General features: G+C 36.7%; 1 protein-coding gene across 2 annotated transcripts in view; it reads left to right on the top strand.

Moving 5' to 3' along the window:
- CSMD3 (CUB and Sushi multiple domains 3) overlaps window positions 1-22,479 on the top strand; it is a 931,825-nt gene that overhangs the window by 392,588 nt on the left and 516,758 nt on the right. For both annotated transcript variants that reach the window (XM_080646869.1, XM_080646870.1), the window contains one exon: window positions 12,745-12,869. In XM_080646869.1, coding sequence (XP_080502995.1) covers window positions 12,745-12,869 — 125 coding nt within the window. The remainder of the gene's footprint in view (window positions 1-12,744; window positions 12,870-22,479) is intronic.

Raw genomic sequence — 22,479 nt, 5'->3', positions numbered from 1 at the left:
CGGGCCTCAACGGGCAGTCGGACATCCCTCGAGGGGTCCCAGATTGGAGAGGGTGCAGGCTGGGCTGAGGGACACCCCCCGTGCCCCGTGCACAAATTTTGTGCACCGGGGCTTTAGTAAAAACATAATAATAATTAAAAAAAAACTATGGATAAGGCAAGTATTTCTGCTTATGTGAGGTGGGAATACTTTCCTTATACTAATAGGAATTTAAAAATTATTAAAATGAGAAAATGGGATTTTATGCTACACATTGTTAAATGACACTTAAAAGAATAAGAATAAAATAAATATTAAGAATCACTTGTAGTCTTGCCATTAATGATGAGAAAAACTTATCAAACTCATTGCCAGATCTGTGAGGCTTCCCATTCTTTATTTAAACAGTTTCTCAGACCTAGTATTCTGTAACATAAACAAACACTCAGATTTATTAATTATATGTGATTTTTATTAAAGAAAATACCCTTATAATGAGGGAAATGCTATGTGACTTGAACAAAGTGGAAGAAATGATATGACCTTAATTATGTAATACTAGGGTCCCAGTGCACGAATTCCTGCACCTTGAAAGGAACTGTAGGCTGCGAGGCTGCAGTGGACACAGAGGTGGTCTCGGTCCATCTTCCTTGTCCCCACTTGGTATCTTCCACTGCGGCCCCCGGTCCCATATGCAGGCAGCCCCGCTCCCGCCGCCACCTGCACCATTTGGGAGCTGTTGGACTGCCGGTTTCGGCCCGATCCACACAGGCCAGGCGGAGGGACCCAACCAGTGCATGAATCTGTGCACCGGGCCTCTATTTTGCATATAAGATCTTTGGTTAATCTCTTCCCTCTCTCCCCCCTCCCCTTTTCCCTCTGAGATTCATCAGTCCGTTCCATGTTTCCATGCCTGTGCGTTGAGCATCTGCCCCTTGGTGGTCAGTGCATGTCATAGCTACAGGTCGAAGGGTCACTTAGGCATATATATATATATATATATATATATATATATATATATATATATGCATAACCCATGGACACAGACAATAGTGTGATGAAGGCCTGCATTGGGGTGGGAAACAGGTGGAGTGGGCAATGGAATGGGACAAAAATGGAAGATGTGTGTAATACTCTCAACAATAAAGATAAATAAAAACAAAACAAAACAAAAAAAAACCTTCCTAATTTAAGCCACTATCATCTCTCCCTTGAACCATTAAAACAGCACTGAATTATCTGTCTTCTACTATTATTATCTATGATGCATTCACCAGAGATCAGTCTGATTTTTTCCAAAACACAGATCTGATCATCAATCCTCTGCTTAAAATCCCCCAATAACTTCCCCCTTGGACTTAGAATAAAATTGATACTCTTAAAAATAGTCCTTATAGAACCTGCTCTGTTTTTCCCTCACTGAGCCCATTTTGGATTATTCTCCACAGATCCCACTCTGATCCAGCCATCCTGGCCTCTTTTTCGTTTTTGAAACATATCTATCTTATTCCTACCTGGGGTCCCTTCTGCCAGATGCCTATACCAATAATGTCTCTTTGTTAACTTTCCTAAAGAGTCATTTTTTATTAACTTTATTTTTATTGTTGACACTATACAGATGACCACATTTTCCCCTCCTTTGCCCACCCACCTCCACCCAGTCCCGCCCCACCCACCCCTACCCCCTTTCCCTTGGCCATCACCACACCACCGTTATCTGTGCCCTTGGGTTGGTTATGCATATATGTTCTTTGGCTAATCCTTTCCCTTCTTCATCCAGGCCCCCTCCCTCATCCCCTCTGACAGCTGTCAGTCTGTTCCATGCATCCATGACTGTTTCTATTTTGTTTGTCAGTTTATTTTGTTCATTAGTTTCCTCTAGCCAAGATCTGGAAATAGCTAGAAAGTATTTTCTGACCCCTTAAGACATTTCTCACTCTATCTTTGATATTATTTCTCTATAGTATTTGTTATGGGGTACTGTTCTACTTGTTTATTCATTTGTTTGCTATCTCTGTGCTGATCCATGATCTGATTGCTCTCGAATTCACGCCTAGACCTTCCCTGCTCTGCTGTCTGTCATGGGAGAGTTAGGGAATGAGCCTTGTAGGCTCAGTTTCCTAGGCTTCTTGCTGACTTTGACCAGTCATAGACACTAGCTGGAAACTGAAAGATGTAAAATAGGGAGAATCCAGGCTTATCCTTATTTCCTTCTCTCTCTCTGCCTTGGTGGCTCCTGGACATGGCTGGCTCAACAGTACTGTCACTTAAAAACAAAAACAAACAAACAAAAAAACACCAAAACTAACAACAGCAAGTAAATCCATCCCCTGAGTTCTAGTTACACTAATCTCTGAGCACAGGCTGTGTTTTTTTTTTTTGTTTGTTTGTTTTTAAATATATTTTATTGATTTTTTACAGAGAGGAAGGAAGAGGGATAGAGAGTTAGAAACATCGATGAGAGAGAAACATCGATCAGCTGCCTCTTGCACACCCCCTACTGGGGATGTGCCCGCAACCAAGTTACATGCCCTTGACCGGAATCGAACCTGGGAACTTTCAGTCCACAGGCCGACGCTCTATCCACTGAGCCAAACCGGTTTTGGCCAGGCTGTGTTTTTAAGTGCCCCAGCTCTTGCATTGCCTAACTATAACCAATGTCTTGTATTAAATTGCCTCCCTTGGAAAGGCCTAATGTGATTTCTATTTTGCATTTGGATCTTCACTGATAGAGTTTGTGTATCCCCACTGGAATGCAAACTCAATGAGAACAGAACCTGTCTTGTCTGGTTTATCTATTTATTGGCATGCTTATAATGCGTGGTTTAAAAAAGAAAACTTTTCTTTTTGGCCTAGCCCCAGAGATTAAGATAGTTGCACCTAGCATAATGAGTTCAACCTTTTTAACAGTATACAAAACAAGCTTTTATCAAATCATATTTTAGAATTATAAGATCTCATATTAGATAAAATTTTCAAGTAGTTTTTTTTTTTCAGTGAGCTTAAATATACAATTTCTATATTCTTTTTTTCCAAAGTACTTAGAATCAAAGGATAAAAAAGAGGGCAGATTCTAACACTGAGCTACATCAACAAACATTAGTCATTCAATTTAATGAACATTTACTACATGCCTACAATGTGTCAGACATATCTATTGCTACAGATACAAAGATAAAAGGGGAACTTCTGATTGTACAGAAAAAAGGTTTATGATACACTGTGATAAGTGAAATTACAGATTTTCAGGGTGAGAGTGGGCCACAGGCAGAAACACAGAACCATACCATTGTTGGATGTAAGTACAAAGTGGAGAGGTAGATACAGCCCATGGAGGAGATTGCCAAGTAGACAAGGGATTTGGATATATTCCCAACTGATGGAATAACAGCATGAGTTACCCTTTGCAAATACTATATAATTTTAAACAAAAAAAGGGAAAGGCAATATTATATGTCATAAGGTAACTTGTTAAACTCTTTTATATATAAAGTTATTACGAATAAGGGAATACCCAACGACCATTTTACAAATGATTATTTTTTTCCAAATAACAAGAATTGTAGAAGAAGTACTTTCTGGCACACATTCAGCTGCTCAGTAATGACAATTAGGCCTGAGCTACTTGCTATCCTTTAAAACATTTTTCTTCATAATTCTTTGTATATTAGTTTTAAATCTTGTGCTGAATGTCTCATGATGGTGAGATGGCTGCTATAACTCTTGTTCTAGATATCAATCCTCCCGATATCAAAACTAAGAGTAAAGAGTTTTCTCTTTTTGAGAACTTACGTTTTTGTTCAGGAAGAAAAGTATTAGCCAACTGCCAGTTCATTGGCCATAAATGGTTGACATATGCACCTTTGAAATAATCAATAGCCTAGTGCGGTGGTTGGCAAACTGCGGCTCGCGAGCCACATGGGGCTCTTTGGCCCCTTGAGTGTGACTCTTCCACAAAATACCACGGCCTGGGCGAGTCTATTTTGAAGAAGTGGCATTAGAGGAAGTTTAAGTTTAAAAAATTTGGCTCTCAAAAGAAATTTCAATCGTTGTACTGTTGATATTTGGCTCTGTTGACTAATGAGTTTGCCAACCACTGGCCTAGTGGAATGAGATCAACATTCCTAGTGGAATGAGATCACGTTTACACTAAGCATGAGTCTCCCCCAGGACTGGCATAGAAAGCAAGAACCTCTACCCATACCCTGAATAAGTCATGGTTCTGTTTAATGGGTAAAGGATAATTATTGAAAGATTCTATCAGGTAGAGTCTGCCAATATGGGCAACATAAAAAAGCTTTATATGATTTGGTCTCAATTTGTTCTCAATCTCATATATCATCATTCCTTTATCCCACATCCTATTCACTCCCTCTTTCAACTTATACTTACACATACATGCATATAACACACAGACCAAATAGACTAGCCATAGCCAACTATTGTTGTTCTACGAATCTAATTCTTAGAACTAAAAAAAGATGGTAGATCCAGGACCATGTCTTTCCTAACAATTATGTTAAGATATGTTGTAACCTAGCTGAGCTATAATGAGAAATTTGAACTAGCCCTAGCCGGTTTGGCTCAGTGACTAGAGCATCGGCCTGGGGGCTGAAGGATTCCAGGTTTGGTTCCGGTCAAGGGCACATGCACAGATTGTGGGTTTAATCCCCAGTGGGAGGCATGTAGGAGGCAGCCAATCAATGATTCTCTCTCATCATTGATGTTTCTATCACAGAATAAAAATTTCTGCCTAGATTTTTAAATTGTTTTATTTTGTCTCTTAAATGTGTGCTTATATTGTGATTTTTTAAATATTATGTCACTTCCTAACCCTTACTACTACTAATATCTAAAAGCACTATTTACTAATTTATTTCTTTTCTCCACCACAGTATATCATTATCCTATTATGTGCCTTTTTCTTAGTTTATGACATAGTTATACTAGTAGATCTGCCTGGTTATTCACTTGTAATGTAAAAACACTTTTTATCAAGGATTGTATAGCTATAAGAAAATCATGCTCAATTAAGACACACACTTAGATGTAACAGATGTTGAATATAAGATGTAAACAAAACAAAACCACAGAAAAAAATAGCACATAGTGGCAAGGACTCCAGAAAAAAAAAGAGAGAGAGACAAATATCAAGATAAAAGTAAAAACTTTTGTTGCCACTTTTATTCACTAAAATTGTATTGAATTTTAAAATCAGGATGTAAATAATGAGAAGGAGAGGTGTACAAATCCAAAACCAGGTGGAGAAATAGCCTTTCTATAAGAAGAGATAATTGTTCTGAAATTATATTAAAAATGTGTTAACAATTATAGCTTAATGTTCACTTTTTATTGCTAATCTCCATTTCAACATTTTCTATATAATCATAATTCACTTGTGTAACTTTAAAAGATAAAAAAACATGTTATAATAATGTTCTGCTACAAATTTCATTTTAGTAAAAATTACCTCAGATTTTCTATTTTGCAATTAAATTATTTTTGAAATTACTAATATAAATACAATTAGAGAAGCATTTGACTTTCAAAGTTATTAAACTGGTATTTGAGGTCATTTTGATACTTAGTTTCTGCATGTTTAGTTTTTCTTTTTAATTTAGAAATGATTTGCAGATTCATTAATTTTTAGGTCATTCTGCATGCCTAGATAATTTTTACTTATACAGTGTTAATTTTAAAAAATACACATTACTTTAGTGGGGAATTTCTGCATTTGTCAGGATATTATCTGGACCTTTAAATCAAACACACACATACAAAAAAACCCCACGAAAACTGAAAAACCACTTAAATACAAATTCACTCTTTATATAATGCTCTGAAGATTCCTTGCTCCATATTCCTTAAATCCAACATCATGGCTTGTGTTAAAATATGGGGGGAAATGTCATATTTTATTATTCTTTTCTTCTTTATTGATTAAGGTATTACATATGTGTCCTTATCCCCCTATTGTCCGCCCCACACCCCTACTCATGCCCGCACCCCTCTGGTGTCTGTGTCCATTGGTTAGGCTTATATAAGTGGTTGGCAAACTCATTAGTCAACAGAGCCAAATATCAACAGTACAACGATTGAAATTCCTTTTGAGAGCCAAATTTTTAAACTTAAACTTCTTGTAACGCCACTTCTTCAAAATAGACTCACCCAGGCTGTGCTATTTTGTGGAAGAGCCACACTCAAGGGGCCAAAGAGCCGCATGTGGTTCACGAGCCACAGTTTGCCAACCACTGGCTTATATGCATACATACAAGTCCTTTGGTTGAACTCTCACCCTTACCCCCACCCTCCCCTACCTTCCCTCTGAGGTTTCATGGTCTGATCGATGCTTCTCTGTCTCTGGATCTGTTTTTGTTTATCAGTTTTTGTTGTTCATTATATTCCACAAATGAGTGAGATCATGTGATATTTATCTTTCTCTGACTGGCTTATTTTGCTTAGCATAATGCTCTTCAGTTCCATCCATGCTGATGCAAATGGTAAGAATGCCTTCTTTTTTACCGCAGTATAGTATTCCATTGTGTAGATGTACCACAGTTTTTTAATCCACTCATCTGCTGATGGGCACTTAGGCTGTTTCCAAATCTTAGCTATGGTAAATTGTGCTGCTATGAACATCGGGGTGCATATATCCTTTCTGATTGGGGTTTCTAGTTTCTTGGACTATATTCCTAGAAGTGGGATCACTGGGTCAAATGGGAATTCCATTTTCAGTTTTTTGAGGAAATTCCATACTGTTCTCCATAGAGGCTGCGCCAGTCTGCATTCCCACCAGCACTGCACGAGGGTTCCTTTTTCTCTGCATCCTCGCCAGCACTTGTTTGTTGATTTGTTGATAATAGCCATTCTGACAGGTGTGAGATGGTACTGCATTGTCGTTTTGATTTGCATCTCTAAGATGATTAGTGACTTTGAGCATGTTTTCATATGTCTCTTGGCTTTCTGTATGTCCTCTTTCGATAAGTATCTATTTAGGTCCATTGCCCATTTTTTATTGGGTTGTTAATCTTCCTTTTGTTAAGTTGTATGGCTTCCTGTAAATGTTGGAGATTAAACCCTTATTGGTGATAACATTGGCAAATATGTTATCCCATGCAGTGGGCTTTCTTGTTGTTTGTTGATGGTTTATTTTGCTGTACAGAAGCTTTTTATTTTGCTGTAGTCCCATTTGTTTATTTTCTCTTTAGTTTCCATTGCCCTAGCAACTGTATCAGTGAAGATATTGCTTCAGCATGTGTCTGAGATTTTGCTGCGTGTGGATTCTTCTAATATTTTTATGATTTCCCATCTTATGTTCAAGTCCTTTATCCATTTTGAGTTTATTTATGTGTATGGTGTAAGTTGGTGGTCTAAGGAGGTAAAAGACCTGTACTCGGAAAATTCAGGACACCGAAAAAAGAGAGAGAGGAAGACGTAAACAGATGGAAGAACATACCATGTTCATGGATTGGTAGAATCAACATCATTAAAATGTCCATATTACCCAAAGCAATCTATAGGTTCAATGCACTCCCCATTAAAATACCAACTTCATATTTCACAGACCTAGAACAAACTCTCCAAAATTTCACCTGGAATAGAAAAAGACCCCGAATAGCTGCAGCAATCCTGAGAAAGAAGAATAAAGTAGGTGGGATCTCAATACCAGATATCAAGCTGTATTACAAAGCCACTGTTCTCAAAACTGCCTGGTACTGGCACAAGAACAGACATATAGACCAATGGAATAGAATAGAGAACCCAGAAATCGACCCAAACCACTATGCTCAATTAATATTTGACAAAGGAGGCAAGAACATACAATGGAGTCAAGACAGTCTCTTCAATAAATGGTGTTGGGAAAATTGGACAGAAACATGCAAAAAATGAAAAAATGTCATGTATTTTTAAAAATTCATATATTCTTTCACTGAGAGCTTTGATGTTATAATGTGCTTTTCAGTAATACGTACAGTTTTTTCAAAAGATAATAGCACTTAAACACAGGCCAGCATAATCATGGTGAAAATCAACACTGTTTACCAAACTATGTAGTTGCATATTATATGCTTGGTTATTTAGTACTATCAGTTTAAAAATGTGTCCAATAATTTATTTGAGGGTATACTATCAAATTGAGTAACCTACTAAAGTAGAAAGTATTTTTTAGCTGGAGCAGGCCGGTGTCTCTTCAGTGGTGACAGAGAAATTATAGTGAACACAACTTGTCTTCCTTTATTGTCACTGCAGTATAACTAAATACTTATTCAAGAAGTACATATTTTTGATTAAACTTAGTTGTAAGTGTTCCTTTAAATTTTATTCAAATATTAAATCAGTTCATAAAAAGAAGGTGGTGCATTTGCTTATGATAGCCATTTCCTGGATGTTACTGAGCCTGAATTTACTGGAAAGACTAGTTCTTTCAGTGATTTTTGTCCTCTCTATGCTATTTAGTACTTCTATATTTTTGGTTCAGAATATTTTAAGGTTTAGCTGTGATCCTGGGTAATAGTGCTTACAGATGACAAAGAGTATTTCTCTTAATAGTAGGTAAGAAATTAGTAATTTTCACAATTATTTCCAGTTGGAGAGAAATAACTAAGTGTTCAATGTGTGTTAAGCCCTGTGTACTTTATAAATTATATTTCATTATGTGATCATAGCAGCTGAAGAAGCTTGGAGAGATTTTTATTGTCTCTGAGCCATAAAGCTGAATGAGGGAAATGGTAGGGTTTGAAAGACCTCTGCAGCTCAAACTGTTAACTGCAGTTCTAAACTACTTCTCCAACGTAGTAAAGGAAGAAAACCTTGTTAAGACTGTTAAACTTCGGGTGGAGGAGAGGGTATTTGATGCAAATACCTGGCCAGTCTTTGGTATCATAGCAATGCACTCAGTTGTTTGTTATTGCCAGTTGTCTGTCTTCATGGTAAGTGAATTGCTTTGCTCTAATCAAAAGAAACAAGCTCAAACACTTGTTACAAGATGCAATTTATTATTTTTAGCAAGAAGAGCCTGGTCAAGCAAACATATTATAATCATGTGACAAGTAGAGTGACCTTGACAGAATCATTAATTCATTAAGTTAGTAAGAAATTAGTAATTAAAATTACTTCTGTAGACCAGGCCTATTCTAAGGCCTTCTAAAATTTTTTTTCACCATCTTTAGTTTCTGAAAACCACGTCTGTAGTACAAACCACCATCACAGCATCTCCATGAGGGCTAGGATTACTGGATAGATTGTTAACCATGCTCCCTCATTCTGTCTTTGCCCCTTAAATTTCATTCTTCACCCAGTGCCAGTATTATCACTTTAACACCTCAAGTCACATAATGTCATTCCTTTGGCTCTCAGTCCTACAATAGCTGCCCAGTTCCCTCAGACTAAAGGTTAAAAACTTTACTATGACCTACAAATTCATAAATGATCTGACCCCAATTTCTAGTTGCTTCCTTAACGTAATTTTGTACCTGTCTTTTTCATTTGCTGTGCTCTGATCACTTTACTTTCTTTCCTGTTTCTGGACCACAGCAAGTGTGTCTAGTGGTGGCAGGTGAGTGCACGTGGATTAAAAGTCATTAAAATAGCCTTGAGAAGGTATTTTACCTGAGAATAATTTTGTCCAACTATAGGGATATGGTATTAAAATACATATTTTTGTTTATTACATATTTTATAAAGAGCATTTAGTCACTCTCAAATATATATGTATGAATAGACATATTTAACAGTTTATAATAATGTATAAATATACATATATAACAATTTACTGTATACTAGGATTTATTTGACAGGTTGGGAAACAAAACAGATAAGCGCTGTGAGTTTTTCTTGTAGGATGAGAGATGCAATAAGTATACAAATAAATGCACAATGTATCAGAAAATGTAAAGGAAATAACATCGGGGAAGATTACGGAATGGGACTAGCTGTTTTATAGAGAATAGTCAAGGAGGACCTTATGAATAAGGTGATGTGAAGACAAACTGGAAATGAGGATGTGACAGACATGGACTTCATTTTCCAGACTGATATCAGAGTAATGTAAAGGCCCCGAGGCAAGTGCATCCTTAATATTTTCCAGCCAGAGCAAGGAAGTCAATGTGGCTAAAGAACAGAGACTGAAGGAGAAAGGAGAGAAATGGGGAAACAATAGGAGGTTTGATGCATAGGAATCACATGATTTGAGCCATTTTCTAAAAATGATCGCCATTTAAAGATATATTGCAAGGAGCCCAGAACAGAAATAGGAAACCAACACATAGCAAAAGGACTATTGGCAATAACATATATGAGAAATTATGGTGGCTTAGATCATGGCGGTGACACTGTAGGAGGTGAGAAATGTTAGGTTCTTGATTTTGAAAGTGTCGCTAACAGGATTTGCTCCATGGGGAGTGGGTGTGTAAAGTAAGAAAAAAAGATGACTAGAGAATGACTCCATGGTTTTTGATCTTCAGTTGGAAGGATGGAGTTTTCATTTATGAGGTGGGGAAGAAAAGGTAGAAAGTTAATCATTAGTAAATGTTTAAGGCTGCTCAGGCTGCAGGGTCATCTGCATAAAACTTGGGAGTCACCATCCAGATATCATTGCTGACATGTACACATAAGGAACTGTTTGACATTGAAACGGGGACTCAGAACTGTTGGACATGGAAATTGGGACTCAAACATTTTTTGTTATTATATGTTTATTTCTAGTCTGCAGAGGCAAGATTTTTTAAAGGAAAGAAATGGGGGGAAAAATAGATACAGAGGCAAAGAAGCATTGAACAGACTGTCAAACTACAGCGGGAAGGCAGAGGAGGCTGGCAGCGGGGGGCTGTAAGAGATCAACCAAAGGACTTGTACGCATGCATATAAGCATAACCAATGGATAAAAGACACGGGGGCGGGGGGCAGGTAAAGGCATGTACTGGGGGGTAGGGGAGGCTGGGGGGAGGTCAATGAGGGGAAAAAAAGGAGACATATGTACCACTATTTGTAATACTTCAAACAATTAAAAAAATAAATAAAATAAAAATAATAAAAATAAGAAATCCAAGAAGACCCTAGAGATCATCTATTTCTTCATATCTGGGTGTTTACTTCATGATAATTCAATGAACTGTGGATTTTGTTTTGTGCATTTGTTTTATATTTAAAATAAAACCACTTTTTAAAAAGAAAGAAAGGAAATAACTCTGGTGAAGACTAGATTCTAATGCCTAGATTTCCCCTATACTAAACCTTTCTGTTCTTTGCCATGCCACCACTTACTTCATACGTTTTTGTCTTCATTAGCCTAGAACAGAAGTTGGACAACTTTTTCTTTAAATGGTTAGATAGTCAACATTTTATACTTGGGTAGGTCAAAGTGTTTCCATTGCAACTACCCAATTGTGACATTATAGCATGAAAACGGCCATAGATTTTGTAATGAAAGAGGATGGCTGTTTTTCAATAAAATTTTATTTATGGACAATGAAATGTGAATTTGATGTATTTTTTTGCATTTCATAAAATAGTATTAATTTTGTGGTTTTTCAAATCTTTAAAAATATAAAGATGATTTTTAGCTCCTGGGCTGTGCGACAACAGGCAGGGGACCAGATTTGGGCTGCAGGACGTGGTTTGCTAACCCTTGGCCTAAGTTATTTGTTATTTTCTTAGCGGCCTCCCTTTCTCTATCTGTCTTCCTTTGAAATTGTCCTTTGCATTGTTCCAGAGATATTTTCGTGCAACACAAGAGTGATCAGGTGCTGGCCTGGATGAAGAGCTCAGGGAACTAGAGGAGCTGTTCGGGCGCAGGCCGGGTGAGAGGGCGCAGGAAAGGCCCTCTGGTCAGGAAGGGCCGGGAAGAGCAGGGCAGACAGAGAGCAGCATGGCAGGCAGGTACAGAAACTCAGCCCCTGGAAGTGCCCATCTTGTGTGGGAATTGCCAGGGACTTAACTGCTTGAAGACATTTTATGTCACGTTAAGGAAATTGGACTTACCTATCTATCTATATTGCTGGTGAGTTTCTGTTTAAGGATTTTATGAACAAAAATGCATGGTCAGTTGTTTATTTCAGAAAAAATTTTGTTACACCTAGCAATTAGAGTTTTTAAAAATAAAAATTTTAGTAACTTTACTTTCAGTGGAAAGGGAAGCAAAATTCTAATTACAAAAGGATAAATAATAAAGGATGGGTTAATTTTATAGAAATGATCACCATTTTGCAGCCCTAAATATATGTAGACATATGCACATAGACATGTCCAAATCAATCTATAATAATAAAAACATAATATGCTAATTAGACCGGACAGCCAAACGACCTTCTGGATGAAGCCAGGGCTTCAAGGGCATGAATTTTGTGCATTGGGCCTCTAGTACACATATTAAAACCTGCTGGAGAAGTACTATTATGTGGTATCAATACAAGTTTGGGGATTCAAGTTAGGAAACCCACTTTTTGCCTCACAAGCACCACCTACTTAGATGAGACACTCAGTTATTTAATCTTGGCTTCTACAATTAATAACAAGATACTTAAACATGATGACAGTTTTATACAATTCCTACCAATATCTGCATGTTACTGATTTACAGTAGATTAATCTGTTTATGACTTTTACTATACATTTGCTCAAGTCATTTTTGCATATTCTGCTTTCACAGTAGACACTTTTGTCACCATGAGACACTTTTGACCTGTTGGATATTGCCAGTAGAAATGGAACCTAATCATTATGTTATATGCTTCTAATCCTGCTTTTTAATCCTTTGTTCAATTTTAGCCTGGGATCAACTGTGCAGTTTTCTTGTGATGAAGATTATGTCCTACAGGGTGCTAAGAGCATCACTTGTCAGCGAATAGCTGAAGTCTTTGCTGCTTGGAGTGATCACAGGCCCGTATGTAAAGGTAAAGTCTTTAAAATAAAAATGGTCTTTTAACACATTTGAATAGTTTGAACTTTGTTCTATTGAGTATAAATGTTAATGGACTCTTTGAGGTGTAATGAAGTCTTTAAGCAAACATTTAGCTCATGTATTTAACAATGTTTATTGAAAATCTGTAATATGCGAACCACTATCTTAGGTTCAGAAGGAGTTTCCAATCTAATAATCACATAGCAATGGATTGGAGCATAAAATATGTAATACAAGGCACTGGTAACTTTGTTGGCCTTTTTTTTTACAAATCACAAATTACTCTGTATAGGCATTGATATGGATGAGATGAATTTTTAACTGTAATTCTACCTCTGTTTGTACAGTTTGCCATCTTAATCACTTATGTGTCTAATAGTAGTGATGTCGGGGCAGTGAATGTATAGCACAGGTTCTATAGTTAGTTAATTTAATCTAAGACCAATAATGACTATTCTAGTTTTCATATTACCAGTAATCACTGATAAAATTTATTCCCAACACCATTCTACAAATTAAATATTTCCATCTAAGTTAAATGAAGCCCCCTTTTTTCACAACTTTATTAAGCTATGTTTGAAGATGAGCACCTCACCCTAGCCTCCTGGCATTCTTGATTGCTTATTTGTGATTATGGCATCTCTGCATATTTCAGTGTCTTACATACTCAAAATCCTGTTAGCTCTTCTTCTGCCTCAGAGAACATTTTCACAGATTCACCACACCCATAGATTACTCTCTGATAAAATGAGGGTGATGTCAGAGGGACAGAGAAAAGACACATTTGAGAACTATGGTAAAGAGGAAAGGACAAACTATTTAACAATTGGCTTGATAGCAAAGGAGAAAGTGACAAGACAGAGTCAAAGATGAATCCTAATGTCTATGGCACTAGAAAAATCTCATGCTGTGAAAAGTATGAAAGAACTGAAAAATCAGGTTGTATGGGAAATTATCCACTGTTATTAAAACATTGCTATCAGCACCATTTTTTAGGCACTTAGTGCATGCTACGCATGCTAACCACTGCATGTACTCCATCTCATTTAATCCTCAGAACAAACTGATAGAGGTATTTTCATCTCCATTTTATAAATGAAGAATATAAGGCATAGAGAGATCCAGTTACTTTCCCAAGTTCAAATACCTAGGGAATAGCAAAGTCCTTAATAAGGCTATCTATAGAATGGAGAGGGAAGACAGATTTCAGAGCATTAAGGAGGAAGGAGAAAATGATAAAATGGAAGCCACAGGTATATTCCACTCACTTGACAATGGCAATGCAGAATAAGAATAAGAATCTAGATTTTTCTCAGGTTCAAGTAAAACTTTCTGGTCACAGGTAGATTTTTATTCATTACCCTTCTGGCTTTGAAAGGCTGAAAAATGAGATATAGCACAATAGCATGAAAAACATTGAACTAGGGTTAATGAAAAAATAAGACGAAATAGTTACAAAAGCTTCCATACCAGTTCATCAACAGCTTTTCAGGGTGTTTATGGTGCTGCTCAGTAGGTTGGAGCATCGTCCTGTGCACCAAGAGGTTCAATTCCTGGTTCGAGGCGTGTGCAGGAGGCAGCCGATCGATGTTTTTCTCTCTCCCTTACTCTCTCTAAAAATCAATTTTAAAAATAGTGTTTTATATATTAGACAAATATGAGAGCTGCCAAACAATTATCAGTTTAAGCAAACTATTTTCCTGGCTTTAGGGTCTGAAATATCTTGCATTGTTCTTTATAAAGTGAACACTGAGTAATAAGTGTTTTGGGGTTACACTCATCAATTCCCCAACAATTAATAGAACAGTAAACTGCAAAAGGTTGAATTTTTTATGGTGTCCTCCACTTAAGACAAATTATATTTATAAGAAACAATATATTGAAAAACATGTTTCAAAATGGTGAGATCCAAATGTCCTGTCTCATTAGATGTATGCATTTTTTATGGCAAAAAGAATGGGGAAATAGATGATAGATTCAATAAAAAGAGATTAATTTAATATAGAAACAAAATGTCATATAAGAAGAGAAGTTATAACCAGACCATGGAATTTAAGGTATACATAAAGTAAGATTGAGACTATAAACCATCTTTTTTTTCATTCAATCCTCTCATTTCAATAAAAAGAATAATAATATTATTATAATTGTAAGTTGTGCAAAGACAGAAATGTTACTTTATTTTATTTTTCATAAACTGTAGCACAAAGAACAGCTCTGTACTGACATAAATCTCAAGAAATATTTGAATATTAGTGTATTATTATTTTTCTTCAAATCTAAGATATATAATATACTAGTATATACATATGATATATATATGTACATATATATATATACATCTATATATATATATATATATATATATATATATATATATATATATATAGTACATACATTCAATAGTTATTCATCAGTAGCTGGGAGGTATAAAATTTTCATATTCAAGATTTATATATTGATATTTTCATCTAAATTTTACTTTTTCTGCAGATATTAATCATTTATACATAGCTTTATGTGTTCATTGCATGCAAGGCACACATGTGTATGGTTTATAAAGTACATTTTGCTATTAGAAATTACTGGCTGTGGTGCTGGAAACGGTAATGGAGGGAACATGCTGAAATAGTAATTGAAGTTTTGAAATGACTATCTACTGTGAGACCGAAGAAAGAATAGTTTTCATGTCTATGGGTACTTGAACAGAATAAATATGCTTTTCTCCAGACAGCAGCATAAATAGCCGTATCAGTGCACTGCACCTTTGAGAGGTTATTAATATAGCTGCTGTCTATGTATTGCATGGTTGAGCAATGAAGAAATGGGTATTTTATAGGAAATTATAGTTCACAAACAGCAAATTATGAATTCAAAGTAAAAGCAATTCAGAAATTAATAATAATGGATTTTACACAAACTCAGATAATATTTTTATTCCCTAAATGGGATATATATATTAAATATTTGTCAGTTTACAGTTATGGAAACATTATTTCTTTGTTGAAAGTGCAATAGATATCCAAAATCTGGAGCTTATGCAAATAAGCAGACTTAAGCACTTTAATGACATATAGAATGTTTATTTTAGACATTGATGATATTCAAAGATGTAGCATTTAAGAATTGATAATTTGTTAACTAAGATACATTTAAGAGCGTTCATACTGATTGATTTGACTAAAAATATTGACTGATTTTCAACTAATATATATTTGGAAACCCCCAAATAAGTAATGTTTTTTTGTCTGCTAGGTACATGGCGAAAAAAAGCAAAGAGAATAAAAAACAAACAAACTGGAAACAGCTAAAAATTAGGGAGTCACTTTTTGTGATATTCAATATTGTGTTAGTTTCAGGTATACTGCATAGTGGTTAGACATTTGTATAACTTACAAAGTGTTCTCCTGATAAATTTTGCACCTACCTGACACCATATGTAGCTTTTACAATATTACTGACTAAATTCCCTAAGCTGTACTTTACATCTCCATGACTATATTGTGACTGCCAATGTGTACTTAATCCCTTCGCCTTTTTCACTCAGTCCCTCCACCCTCTTCCATCTGGCAACCATTAGTCTGTTCTCTGTATCTATGAGTTTGTGTCTGTTTTGTATCTTCCTTTATATGTTTTTTAGATTCCACATGAAATCATATGGTATTTGTCTTTCTCTGTTTGATTTATTTCACTTAGCATAATACCCTCTAGGTCCACCTCTTTTGTCACAAATGGTAAGATTTCATTCTTTTTCATAGCCAAGTGATATTCCATTGTATATATGTACCACCTCTTCTTTATCCATTCATCTTTTGATTGAAGCATTTAATCCATTTACATTTTAAGTAATTATTAATAGGTATGTAGTTATTGTCATTTTATTAATTATTTTCTGATTGTTTTTATAGTCCTCTGTTCCTTTTTTTTCTCTTGCTCTCTTCTCTGTATGTTGATGACTTTCTGTTGTACTTGGGTTTCTTTCTCTTCATTTATTGTATACCTCTTGTAGATTTTTGGTTTTTGGGTGCTCCAGTGGTGTCCCTTGTGTGGGTTGTTTGCACTCTTCTGTTGTAGTTGAGCCTTGATTGCTGTTGGCACATCACTGAGTGGGATTGATTCTCAGATGACTGGCCTCGAGAACTGGCCATGACTACAGTAGAACAGCTGTTGTGTGAGGGCTGATCCCATGGAAAATGATTCACTTTAGCAGGGCTGGGTGCCTGCCAAGAACACCCTTTAGGTGTGTCCTTTCTTGTGCTAATTGGGTGGTGTTCTGGTGTAGTCTGAAATCATCCACCAAGTTTGTGGGTCCAGGGGTCTCCTTGATGCAGAACAAGCTCAGCTGCTGCCTGTGCCTGGGTCTGGGCAAGCTGGTGGGAGCTACAAAGTGATCTGCAGTTGTCAGCTGCCTCTGCTTAGAGGTGCCTGGGGAGGTTTTATTGTGACCTGAGGTTGGCTGCTGTTAGTGCTGGGCTTGGGGCCGCTCAGCAAGAGGAACAGGGCATGCCGACGACAGCTGTCACTTGTTTGGGATTTGTGGAACGATACAACTCAACACTAGGAAGAAAAACAATCCAATTAAAAAATGGGCAAAGGACCTGAATAGACACTTCTCCAAAGAGGACGTACAGATGGCCAAAGGCTTATGAAAAGATGCTCAATGTCATTAATTATCAGATAAATGCAAATTACAACCACAATGATATATCATCTTATACCTGTTAGAATGGCTATCATAAAAAAAATCAACAAAAAATAAGTCCTGGCAAAGATGTGGAGAAAATGGAACCCTAGTGCACTATTGGTAGTAATGCAGATCAGTACAGCCACTATGGAAAACAGTATGGAGTTTTCTCAAAAAATTAAAAAATGGAACTGCCTTTTGACCTAGCGATCCTAGTTTTTGGAATATATCCTAAGAATCTGAACACCAGTCAGAAAGAATATATGCACCCCTATGTTCATCAGTTTATTTTGTTCATTAAATTTTCTCATTCCCCTGTGATGTAGAAAGCCTTATTTTCTGTGTGTGCTGACAGGATGTGCCATTTAGCACAAAGCACCTGGAAGATCTGTGATGACTTAATAGGCTTTCCACTAATTCTGGTCACATAAAAAAGGAGAAGAAAAGATAGTGGAGTGAGTACTACACTTCCTTCCTTACTTCTCCACAGTGAAAACTCACTTTTGTTTTAAAATAGCAGTAGAGCTACCCTTTGGCAGTTACTATTTTAAAACAAAAGTGAGTTTATAAATAAAATGATCACAGCGTGATTGCTGAAATGTCTGACACTTTGCATGTGTGCACAAAATATTAAATTGTATGATGCAAAGTGAAAGATTCAATGTGAAATAAAACTATACAAACCTGGGAAAGACATAGACACCAAAAGTAAACAAAAGGCATAGGCAAAATATAAACAGACGTGATTGGTGAGAAGAGGGAAATTTTTAATACTTAAATTTTTAATTTTATTTGAAATTTTAAAAATCATGACTTTTACCCTTAATGTGAACGTACATAATTTATCACATTTGACAGACCTTTTTTAATATTAAGGTATAAACTATGCTGTACTGCTTAGCTGGTGTTACAGCAACTTGTGTGGATATAGGTATAAAGCATCAACATCCCCAACAATTAGCAATGCTCAGCACATGCCAGATACTCTCAAATACTTAAATGAATGAGTGTTTTGTTTCCTACTATTCCAGACACAATGTAAGAAACACAGGAAATAACTGAACAAAGCATGCCCTTGAAGACTTCACAGTCTCATTGAGGATACAGTACATTCAAAATAAAACAATCACAGAACATTCCTTAAGCAACAGAAGCATAGTTGCACAGGCAATATTTAAGTCATAAGGACAATTCAAAACAAATGAGGGACAGACGACAGAAATGATAATATTAACCTTTGGGAAATAAATTCCATTGACCTTGAAAATATTACTTAGTCACTTTATCTCAGAGTTGAGTATTACTACATATTTCTTTGTTTTGAAAATAATTTATTTAACAATATTGATATTTGAGTGTTAATTCTTTATTAGGTAATGGGAGAAAAAATATGACCGAGAAATTATCTTTCCCTCAAGGAGATCCATGGTCTATTTTAATGCAAAAAAACAACAACAGAAATATACACATTATCTTACATCACAATAAGAGATATTGCAAATAAATTAACACAGTGCTTTGTTTCAAAGATGATAAAAAACAAGAAAATTTTATTTAAAAATGAGTAATGATTTAAGAAGGAAAGGCAGATAGGCATAGAAATTGAGAGGTGGAAATATATTGAGGGCAGAGAATACTATACATAAAGTTGCAGGGTTATGAAAGAGACCATATTAGAGAGTGAGACAATGGTGAATGAATTGTGGAAGAGCATGAACTTATTGAGGGTGGGAAAAATTTGGGAGATAGGGTTCATCTTATTGTGAAGGGTCTTAATGTCATTGCCAAGGTGAATATTGGGTTTTAGATTAGATACATAAAGAAGAGGAAGTATTTGCTTTTTGCCTTTAAAAAACACACAAGATGTTATATTAATGTAATTCATTGAACAAGTATTTATTGAGTCATGATTATGTGCCAGTCAGACACTGTGCCAGGTACTAGGAATAAAAATAAGCTAAGGCAAAGGCCATACCTGCAATGAATTTACTCTCAGTGGTAGGGGGAAATGGAGATTCCAAAGTTAATAGAGTTATATTACTTTATCATAAACTCCATGCTACAGTTATGTAAAAGGTGAATGTCCTGGGGCTCATCAGAGAAGGCTTCCCACAGGAAGGAGAACCTGAGCTAAAACTTAACACGTAGCTGACAAGGCTGATGAGAATGGTGGTGGATATGAGGAGTACACCAGTTAGAGGGAACCACATAGGCAAAGATAACAAAATACCAGGGTGCAGTATGTTATGGAAAATAGAGTATTAAACGAGAGAAGCAACATTGAAGGCAGAGTTTCCAGTTTGGAAGCTATTATAATAATTCCGGTTTAAAATATTACTTTATTAGAGTAAGTCAGTGATAAGAGAAATGCAGAGAAGGGATTAAAAGAGAAGTAGAGCCGAAACCGGTTTGGCTCAGTGGATAGAGCGTCGGCCTGTGGACTGAAAGGTCCCGGGTTCGATTCTGGTCAAGGGCATGTACCTTGGTTGCAGGCACATCCGTAGTAGGAGGTGTGCAGGAGGCAGCTGATCGATGTTTCTCTCTCATCGATGTTTCTAACTCTCTATCCCTCTCCCTTCTTCTCTGTAAAAAATCAATAAAATATATTAAAAAAAAAAAAAAAAAAGAGAGAGAGAGAAGTAGACTGCAAGGACTCCAGTATGCAACAGACACAGAGAGGAAGTTGAGCCTGGGAAGGAGCAGCTGGAAACAGATGGATAATACGAGAGAATGGTGATATCACACCACAGGGAGAGATCTTATAAATGACATGTGGTCAACACTTAAAATCTGCAAACTGGTCAAGAAAATAAGAACTCATTGAATTCAACAACCAAGAGGTCACCAGTGACCTTGGCAGAATCATTTTCATTGGAATTGTTGATGTGAAAGACACATGGCTATAGTTGAGGAGTAATGAGGTGAGAAGATTGAGTCTTAAAGTGAAAACCAGAAACTTGACTATGAAGCAAAGGCAAGAACTAGGTTAGTAGAGAAGGGAATGCAATTGGGGAAATATTGTTTTTTTAAGATATGAGAGGTTTAAAAGCAAGGACAAATCTCCAGTGAATCCGAGAGAATGAGATACAGGTGAGAACTGGTTCAAAATTGGAAGATATAGTTGCAGGACATGAAGGGTCTGGGATTCAGAATAGAGGGTTTGGCATGTCCCTTAGATAGGAAGTAATGTACTCTCTCCTTTAAAGAAGCAGCCAATGAAGGTAACGATAATTTTACAGGTGGGAAGCAGAAAGCATCATTCTCAAATAGTGCACTATTCTGCTCCCCATTATATATATATATATATATATGTGTGTGTATATATATATATATATATATATATATATATATATATATATAAAGAGGTAATATGCAAATTAGGCCAGGACACTGTAACGGTTCACGACCAGACAGGAGGATGTTGTGCGCGAGCGGAGAGGGAGACAGAGACGAGTGGTCGGGGGGTGGGGGGGCTGCCACAGGCGGGGGGGGGGAGGGGCTGGGGGACACTGTGAGTCACGTGTGGGTCCTGCAGGGTGCCTCCTCGCAGGGCAGGAGGCGGGGCCTCTAGTTTTTCTATAAAATCAGTGCGGCCTCTACAAGGACAGGAAGAAATCCAGCAGTTCTGTGATGAAGTAGGATGGAACTGAAGATGAAATTAATAAAAATAGGGAGCTGGGGAAGTTACCAAGCAGTCAGCCTCTGAGAAACACAATCATATCCTGCGGGTTTCATCTAGCCCAGTGGTCTTCATCCCTGGATGCATATTACAGCCAGTTGGAGAGCTCTTAAAATAAAAACCAATGCCTGGGTCCCAACCCATAACAATTAAAGTCTTGGGAGGAAAATTCAACTAATATATCCCCTCTGAGATAAATCGGTCAATTTAACTGCATTGAGGATTCAAAAAAAACTTGAAATGATATTCTATGTTCTTAGGGAGTCTCTCTTTCACTCCTAAGGAGCAATGTACTCACTGCCAGGCTGGTTGGAACACTTAGTTACACATGTCATATCCTGCTCTACAGAGGGCAAAGTGGACATTTGATGTGTTCAGGTCACAGAGCCGAAGCAACAGCTAACTGCTTCCTCCTCTTACTGGACACATACGGATACTGAAAGCAATATAAATTTGCATGTTAAATGTCAAAGATGGACTCATTTTCATACTTCCCATGTATTAGCAGCTGGAAATGGCATTGATTTACTTTGAATTAAGTGTTTCTTGGGAGGAAATGAAATGGGGTCACACTGAAGGAGCTGCACTTTACTTGCATTCCCACTGCCCCTTTCAGTCACCTTTAGCTTATTCATTCCAAGGAAACAAGACAAGTGTAGGTTTGCAGCATGGAAATAATCTTGAGAATAAAATTAAGTAACTAAATATAGTTTTATGAAAAATGAATTCTTTTTAAAGTTTGTCAAAAGTGCCAACATTTCTACATATGCATTACTTTTGTATTTCTTGTTTTTTGATAATACAATTTATGTGTTCAGCATTTGCTTCACTGGCTTATCGTTTAAATTATTTTATAAAAAATATTTCTGGAGATTCCAAGATGACTACAGATTCGGTGGAAGTTGGACTCACATGTCCCCAGCACCAAACCAGATTTACAGCTAAATTATAGAGCAAACAACCCGAGTAACCAACTGAAGGCTAGCTGAACTGAAATATAAACAAGAATTTACAGAAGAAGTCACATAGAGACTGGTAAGAAGGGCAGAGATGTGCAAAGGGCTGGCCCCTGCACACAAGTGTGGCAGCTGAGAAGCAGAGGGATATATTTCCCCAGGAGTGTGGGGTTGCCCCCACCACAGGAATCCCCACCTCAGAGCAACAGAGATGGGAATAGCATTTGTTAGTGAAAGTCACTGGGGATTCAGTGCATCTGGGAGAGAAGGGAGTCTGCTAGAG

This window comes from Plecotus auritus (assembly GCF_963455305.1).
Source record: "Plecotus auritus genome assembly, chromosome: 11".
NCBI lineage: Eukaryota > Metazoa > Chordata > Mammalia > Chiroptera > Vespertilionidae > Plecotus > Plecotus auritus.
This window is presented reverse-complemented; position numbering and strand designations above follow the sequence as displayed.